This window comes from Eriocheir sinensis, chromosome 29 (genome assembly GCF_024679095.1).
Source record: "Eriocheir sinensis breed Jianghai 21 chromosome 29, ASM2467909v1, whole genome shotgun sequence".
NCBI classification, from domain to species: Eukaryota; Metazoa; Arthropoda; class Malacostraca; order Decapoda; family Varunidae; genus Eriocheir; species Eriocheir sinensis.
Window position 1 is genome coordinate 14,532,945 of NC_066537.1, and position 8,879 is coordinate 14,541,823.

The 8,879-nt window shown below is 33.0% G+C and overlaps 1 protein-coding gene across 2 annotated transcripts in view; it reads left to right on the top strand.

Moving 5' to 3' along the window:
- Nucleotides 1-7,937, top strand: part of LOC127005101 (uncharacterized) — a 37,546-nt gene extending 29,609 nt beyond the window's left edge. For both annotated transcript variants that reach the window (XM_050873661.1, XM_050873660.1), the window contains exon 2: nucleotides 117-7,937. In XM_050873661.1, the coding sequence (XP_050729618.1) occupies nucleotides 5,116-6,192 (1,077 nt within the window). In that variant the 5' untranslated portion in view covers nucleotides 117-5,115 and the 3' untranslated portion in view covers nucleotides 6,193-7,937. The remainder of the gene's footprint in view (nucleotides 1-116) is intronic.
- The last annotated feature ends 942 nt before the right edge of the window (nucleotides 7,938-8,879 follow it).

An 8,879-nucleotide genomic window follows, 5' to 3' on the forward strand; every position in this document is an offset into this window, starting at 1 on the left:
CTCCTCCTCCTCCTCCTCCACAAAAAATCGATGTTTATCCTCCCTATGAGTCGTTTAATTTTCCCTGTTTTCATATATATTTTAATTCGCTTCCTTTGTGTTCTTTGTGCGAATAGAAAATGAGTAGACAAAAGTTAGGTGTGACGGAAAACGTAGAGGAGCGAGAAACGGAAATAGGAATATGAAAAAAAAGACAAAAGTGTGATAAAACCCAAACATAGAGTAAAATGCATAAAAAAATGACTAAGGTGTAATGGGAAACGTTAAAGAGTGAATAATGAAAGACAGGAAAATGGAAAAGTTATGAAAACAAAATAAAATGAAATAAAGAAATATATGTGATTAATAAACAGACAAATAAAATGTAAAGGAGTGAGATGAAAAACCGAGACATGAAAAAAATACAACTGAAAAAATATAGGAAAATTAATAGACAAATAATATATAAAGGAAAACGTTTACAAGTTAAAAAGGAAGACTAGAAAGATGAATGAGACGAAAAGAAATTAGAATATAAAATTAAAGGAAAATGTAGAAGAGTTAAAACAGAAGAATAGAAACATGTCAATGGACTAAAATAAATTATAATAGAAAAATGAAGAAAAATTATAGACAGACAAATAATGTATAAAGGAAAACATAAAGGAGTGAAAATGAAAAAGAAAATGATGAAAAGACAGTGTAATGTAAAATTTTGGAGAATTAATTAACAGATAAATGAGATGTTTGGGAAAAGATAAAACAGTGAAAAGGGAAGAACAAAGATGAAAAGGCGAAAATAAAATAGAAAAATGCTGGAACGTGAGTAAAATGACAAGTTAAGTGTAAAGAAACATATAGAGGAGGGAAAGTAAAAGGACGGAAGGATGTGAAAAGACGAACATGAAATATAATAAAAATATAAAGTGCATTGGTAAACAGAAAACAGGATAAACGGAAATTTTGAAGAATGAAATGTGTAGAATAGAGAGATCGATTAAAAGACGAAAAAAAAAATAGATTGATTCATGATTGATTAATAAATATACAAATAAAGTGTAATGGAAGTGACAAAGGAAGAATAAGAAGAATGAAAAAAACGAAAACAAGAAAAGGAAAATGGAAAAAAAGTGACTATTTCAATTTTTATTTCTATTTGATTATTTATTTAAGTGTCAAAAGAAGAATAGAAAAAAAAAACGAAAATAAGAAAGGGAAAAGGGGAAAAAAGTGATTATACTTCTATTTCCATTTCTATTTGATTATTTATGGAAGTGACAAAAAAATAGAAAAAAATAGAAAATAAAAGGAAAAGGGAAAAAAGTGATTGTATTAACGGCAGGCACTTTTCTTTACACACTTATAATGCAAAAAGTAAAAATCGTGAGGAGGTTTGAAAAGAATGAGAAAAAAAACTGATTATATTTATGGTAAGCACATTTTTTTTCACGTTAATATGCAAAGAGTAGAAAATGTTAGGAGGTATGAAAAGAGTCAGAAAACTTACTATATTTATGGTAGACACATTTTTTACTCACCAATATGCAAAGAGTAGAAAAGAAAAGAGTGAGAAAAAACGGATATTTTTAGGGAACATATTCTTCTTCACAAACTAACACTAAAATCTAAAAACAAGTAAGGAGGGATGGAAAAGTGGGAAAAACTGATAATATTCGACGACATTATTTTTATAAACTAACAGGTAAAGGTAAAAAAAAAGTAAAGGTAAGCTTTGATGAAAAGAGTGGGAAAAATCTTACTATATTATTGGAGTATATTCAGTTTTTTACACACATGAAAAAAAATAGAGGTACGGAATGAGTGAGATGAAGGAAGGAGAAGAAAAATCATATAGAAAATAAATATATCTACTGAGAAAAAAAGAGAACAGGAAGAGTAGATATCTAGAAAGAGGAAAGGAAGGGAAGAAGAGATATAGAAAGGAGGAAGGAGGGAAGAGATATGTAAATGATACAGAAAAGAAGGGAAGAGAGATAGACAGGAATTATACAGAATTAAGATTTTAATATAGAAGGAAAAAGATGCAGAGAAGGATTTTAGAAAGGAAAGACAGGTTTACAAGATAGATAGATAGATAGATAAAGAAAGAAAAAAGATATGGGAAAAAGTAGAGAAAGGAAATATGTAAAAATAAATGATATAAAAAAATACTAAAGAAAGTAAAGGAGATAAATAGAAAGTAGACTGTGTAGAAAAAAAATACATAGGAGGAAAGAAGATGGAAACTTTGAATAAAAAAAAAAGAGAAGGTAGAAAAATTCATTGTCTAGAAATAAATAAAAGAAACACTGGAAGAGAAGTGGAAGAATGGAGCAAAGAGAGAAAAAAAAATACAGCAAATGGATGAAAAGGATGCAAGAATAAAAGGAAATGAAAGTCACGGGGAGGGAATAGAAGGGAGGTTTAGGGAAGAAAGTAAGACAAAAGGGCGAGTAGGAAGCAACAATGAAAAACAAATGTAACGGAAAGAAAAGAAAATGGCTAATATTTTTTAATCTTCAACATTTTGCTAATATTTTCCTTCCCTTTATTTTCCTTTTTCATGTTTTCTTCCTTTCTCCTCTTCGCCTATGCCTGGGAACGCTCAGAACAGAGGGTGAAGAAAAACTGAATAAAGGAATGCCAGTAGAGTATTATTACAAGACGTTAGAAAAGGGTAGTGATCTCGAGAAGTAGTGTTAGTGGTTCGTGCTGCTATAAAGTGTGAGGGAGAGGTGTTAGAGGCCATTTCAAGTAGTGTTAATGGAGTGTGTTACTCTAGACGTCTGGAGTCTGAGGGAGAGGTGTTAGAGGCCATCTGAAGAAGCATTAGTAGGTGATGATCGTAGATGTAGATGTAGTAAATTTGGAAGTGATAGGTGAAAAGGTAAGTAAAATAGATGAGTAAAATGATACAAGAGAAGGGAATGAAAATATGGAAGTAAAAGAAATCGTGTGAAGAAAATATGCACCACACCAGAGAGAGGTAAATAGATACACAGGCAAAGAGAGATGGATAATGTATATATTAATTGTGTCTAAATTTAGCATCCTTTACGTACCCTGGCTTTGATAACGGGACTATATATAGGTCCTGCATTTTGCTCCCCCTAAGATGAAGCCACGGAATGATAACATGTGGAAACGTACCCATATTCTGAGGCTGATTGAGGAACAGAAACTGACAACCTGCAGATAAGGGTTGCAGTTTCCGATTTAAAAAAAAAAAAAAAAAAAAAAAAGCCAAATCATACAGAAATAGAATAGTTATAAAAGGATAAGAATATGAACCGAATTATTTTAAGGAATTGTTTTAGAAAATGGTTTAAAATGCGTTATATTGAAAAGTCGCAAAGGTACAGATGAGTTTTGTTGTATTTCAGCCTGAACTAAATTTTAAAGCTAATAGTAAGTCACACAATGAAGTCATCAGAGAATTATAACGCAGCAGGTAACTATTTGAGCCTAATGTAAAGAAGTGAGTAGGTGATACGATGATGCAATACCAAGGAAGCATCGTAGAAGAGATAATGATTTCAATTTTTATCTGAACAGCATTTATTAACAAACGACCGATTCAGTGAAGTTATAGGAAGAAAAAAAAATATATGCAGGTTGTAATGATTTGGTTTTCCCTCAGAACTACTAAAAATCAAGTTCATCAGTAAGACAGTGAAGCCATGGGAGAATTATGAAGGAGACAATGTTTTATTTTTCTGCCGTAACTAATAGAAAGAAGTAAGAAATTATGCATTTATAGTTATTCACCTCCATGATTTTATTTTTCATCCGTTAGATAATCATCATCATCATCGGCTATGTCATTACACTGTAGCGTATCGGCCTCTCCCAACGTTATTCATTGCTCAATATCTTCTTTCTCTATTTTCCAGTCTCAATGTAAACGTTCCATATATATTACATTTTTTTCATCACCATCTTTGTCCCCCTATTCTGTATGTGTGCTGCGTTTGTCTGTCTGTAGATAATATGCATAGATGTAACTGATACTACTCATCTACATGTCTTTATTAATGGCCATATTTTTGTTTGTCAACCTTCATCTTCTTCCCTAATTACCTCTTTTTATTTCCAGTTCTTACATGTCACCCCTCTCTCTGTATCTATACGGTATTTGTCTATCTGTGCATAATATTTAAGTCTTTATATTTATCTATCATTATTACTGGCCTCATTTTTATCTTCTACTTCTTCCCTAAATATCTCCATTTTCCTACCAACTCTTCTCTTTTCCCTTATCTCCGTGTCCATGCTTCATTATCTGTATTTATTTTATTTAGACTTAACTAACTGCATTAAGGTTGACCTGTAAATATTTTTGTATATAAATGTTTATCTACCTTCTTTAATTCTTTATCTAACTACATTTCTTTCCTTTCTACATTTTTCTTTTCTTTTTCATCTTTTACTTTGTCTTGTATTTCTTCCTATCTACCTCCTTGTACTTTCTTTACTTGCTTTCTTCACCTTTTTTTATATTTCCTTCCTTTTCTGTGTATTTTATCTCATTTCCTGGTATTAACCTCCCTCCTTTCCTTCCTTAATTCCTTCTCTTTATGTTCTCTCAGTTCCTATTTTTTCTTCTCTCCATTTGTTCCTGCCTTCCTTTCTGACACGCATCCTTCCAAACAGTTATCTACGACTCTCTGTGTTCATTCTTAATTTTCTTACCTCTATCTTCTGTCTATATCCTTACCTGTCTGTAGTGTGTGGGAAGCTCGTGTAGAGAACAGAGTCTGGCATGGCAAGAGTTTTATTTTTATTTATTTATTTATTTATTTTTTTACAGTAAGGAAGGTCATTTAAGGGGGGTTACACACACACAAAAAAAGGAAAAAAACACCCGCTAGAAATCAGACAAACAAACAGGTAAACAACAAAGCCCGCATGTAATTTGGGCGTGTATCTTTGTTGTATTTGTCTGTATGTGTTACGTGAAGTGTGTTATTGGTGTTCATGTGCCTACGTAACTTTCTTTTGTCTCGTGGTGATTATAATTTTGTATGTTTGTCCTTCAGATGTAAATATTTAAGCATCTTTTTTTTTGTTTTTCTATTCTTCCTCTCTATCTCGTTACTATAGTGTTTTTTTGTTTTGTTTTTTTGCTTTTTTGTTATGTGTTCGATAGCTATCATTTTTTTTTTTGTCCCTCCTTTTCCTCGTTTTCGTGCTCCTTTCTATCTACCTGGTTTCTTTGATTCCTTCCTTCCTTCCTTCCTTGCTTCTATTTGTATTTTACCTCATTTCAATTTCTTCCTTTCCTTCCTTCCTTCCTTCCTTGCTTCTATTTGTATTTTATCACATTTCAATTTTTTTCCCTCCTGTCCTTCCTTCCTTCCTTCCTTCCTTGCTTCTATTTGTATTTTACCTCATTTCAATTTTTTCCCTCCTTTCCTTCCTTCCTTCCTTCCTTCCTTGCTTCTGTTTGTATTTTATCTCATTTCAATTTTTTCCCTCCTGTCCTTCCTTCCTTCCTTTCTTCCTTGCTTCTATTTGTATTTTACCTCATTTCATATTCGCTTTCTCCCTCCTTTCCTTTCTTTCTTTCTTCTCTGTGTATTTCATCTCATTTCCTATTTTTTTCCTATCTCCTTTCCTTCCTTTTCCCCTTATCTGTGTATTTCATCTCATTTCCTATTTTTTTCCTATCTCCTTTCCTTCCTTTTCCCCTTATCTGTGTATTTTGTCTCATTTCCTATTTTTTCCTATATCCTTTCCTTCCTTTCTCCCTTAACTGTGTATTTTGTCACATTTCCTATTTTTTCCGATCTCCTTTCCTTCCTTTTTCCCTTATCTGTGTATTTTGTCTCATTTCCTATTTTTTCCTATATCCTTTCCTTCCTTTCTCCCTTATCTGTGTATTTTGTCACATTTCCTATTTTTTCCTATCTCCTTTCCTTCCTTTTTTCCTTATCTGTGTATTTTGTCTCATTTCCTATTTTTTTCCTATATCCTTTCCTTCCTTTCTCCCTTATCTGTGTATTTTGTCTCATTTCCTATTTTTTTCCTATCTCCATTCCTTCCTTTTTCCCTTATCTGTGTATTTTGTCTCATTTCCTATTTTTCCCTATCTCCTTTCCTTCCTTTCTCCCTTATCTGTGTATTTTGTCACATTTCCTGTTTTTTTCCACCCTCCTTTTATCTTTCTTTCCTTCCTTTCGTGTCTTCCCGTGTGTCATTTATATAATCTAATGTTTTCATCCTTTCTTTCCTTCTTATTTTTGTTTTATTTGTTTGTTCCATATTTTCTCGATTTCTTCTCTGCATAATCTATCTCTTATCTCTTTTTTTTTCCTAACTTTCAATGTGTTCACTCTTTTCAAAATCAAAAGAGAAGAATTAATATCATAGTTCATACGAATATCTTTTGGTTTTTTATTATTTTTTCCATTAGTATATTTCTTCCTACAGTCAGATTCTCTTTCCACCGTGATACAAGTAATACAGTGGAATTTGATCATGTTATTCTCTCTCTCTCTCTCTCTCTCTCTCTCTCTCTCTCTCTCTCTCTCTCTCTCTCTCTTTTTACTTCTTATCCTCTGTGTTTCTTTGCTTAGTTTTCATTTTATCTTCTTCCCTTCTTACTACGTCTTTTTTTTTCACCTGCGAGATGTCTTTTTTAGTTTTTCTTTTGTTTTTGCTTTGTTGTGTTTTTTCCTTGATTAGAATTTCATTTTTTTCTTACGTTTATAGACGGTAAGGTTACACAGGCGGATTAATTACACCACAAAGCCGGATGATACCTACACACACACACACACACACACACACACACACACACACACACACACACGAGAGGCTGTCATTATAATTATTTTCCCATTACTTTCTTACTTCTTGTCATTGTAGAATTATTAAACTTACATTATTCTTTTTCTGCCGTAATCTCTCCTAAACTTTCACATGCAAAGCGTTGATCGAGTTTTTAGTTTATTCATGTATTCATTTATTCATCTATGTAATATTTTTTGTTTATTTCTATCTCGTAATTCTGTTTATTATATTTTTTTTTATGCAGGGCGTCCATGATTTGGTTATTCATTCGTTAATCATCATCATCATCATCGGCTACATCATTACACTGTAGCACATAGGCCTCTCCCAACCTCTCCCATCTGAGTAGCGGGCTTTTTTTTCATTATTGTTTTCTTTCTTTTTTTTACGCCCTTGAACCCCTCTGCTGTAAAAAAAAAAGTTATTCATTGTTTAATATCTTCTTTCTCTATTTTCCAGTCTCAATGTAAACGTTCCATATATAAACATTTTTTTCATCACACCATAAGTTGAATTTCCTTTCCTTTTGCCATTTTATATCAGCTACTTCCCAGTCTGCCTCTTACCTTTTCGTCCCTCTGTTGCCGTGGCCTCTCTCCAACACACTAATGCCATTCCTTCTATTTAATTTTTACGTCGTCTTCTTATGATTTTGGATTCATATGAAAACCAAACTCACTAAGGTCCTGGAGGTATGGAAGTGGCTCTGCGGAGGAACAGCTTCTTGTACTTATATCGTGAGTTTTTTTATATCAGCTATTTCCCAGTCTGTCTGTCACTTTCTCGTCCCTCTGTTGCCGTGCCCTCTCTCCAACACACACGTCATGACCAATGCCCTTCCTTCTATTTAATTTTTATGTCGTCTACTTATGATTTTGGATTCATGTGAAAACCAAACTCACTAAGGTCCTGGGGGTATGGGAGTGGCTTTGCGGAGGAACAGCTTCTTGTACTTATATCGTGACAGTTTTGTTGAATTGTTTACGATTTTTTTTCTTCTGGTAATGAGTATTTTAAGCATCATCTTCGTTCATGAAAATAAGACAAATGTGATAAATAAACAAAAATAAAGAAATATGAGTAATATGGATACTTTTTTTTCCCCTTTAAGATATTCCTTTTTTTTATTTTAAGTGAAGAATGTGTATCAGTTACCTTGGCAACACTTTTTTCTGTAAGTATTTTCTCTCTCTCTCTCTCTCTCTCTCTCTCTCTCTCTCTCTCTCTCTCTCTCTCTCTCTCTCTCTCTCTCTCTCTCTCTCTCTCTCTCTCTCTCTCAATATCTAGCGACAAAGCATAACAAAATATAAAAATAAATACATATATAATCAAATAAAATTGTGAACAGATATGCCAGAGAGAGAGAGAGAGAGAGAGAGAGAGAGAGAGAGAGAGAGAGAGAGAGAGAGAGAGAGAGAGATTAGTAAGTACGGTATATGTGCTGTATTCATAGTTATAAATCATATACGTGTCTGTGGCTTCAAGAATAGTATTGATAAGGGAGAAAAATAACCCTTTTATACCCGCTGCCTACCTGAAATTGATGCTTGTGTATTTATGAGTCCGAGGGAAGTGTGCTGACGTCTCTTCATCCCAGACTGACCCTCTGTGTTATAGCTCCAGGTGTGTGTGTGTGTGTGTGTGTGTGGTTAAGAAGTCCGTTTGCCCTTGACTTACCTCACTAGCTGTACGGAAATAAATATATATACATACGTAAAAATGACTTACAAAGAGGCGACTAGAATAGAAAAATATATACAAATGAAAAAACAACAACTATTGATTATCTGGTAGCTAAACAAAAGCAAGTACCAGTTACTGCTAGTAATACGAAAATAAATGGATAAATGAAACAATAAATTAAGTACAAGAAGTCAAGTGAGCAGACCAACAGAAATATGCAAATAAAAAAGGGTAATATAAGTATGAGCACGGAATAAAAAAAAAGTCATAAATGAAGGGATGAATTAATAGAATGGAGCAGTAAGTAAGTGAGCTGGGTAACAAAAGTATGTGAAGGGAGAATAAATGAATGATCCGAGAGGGTGACAATGAAGAAGTAAAGCAATGAAGGAGTCAAATAGAACAGTAAACAGGCTGAAAGA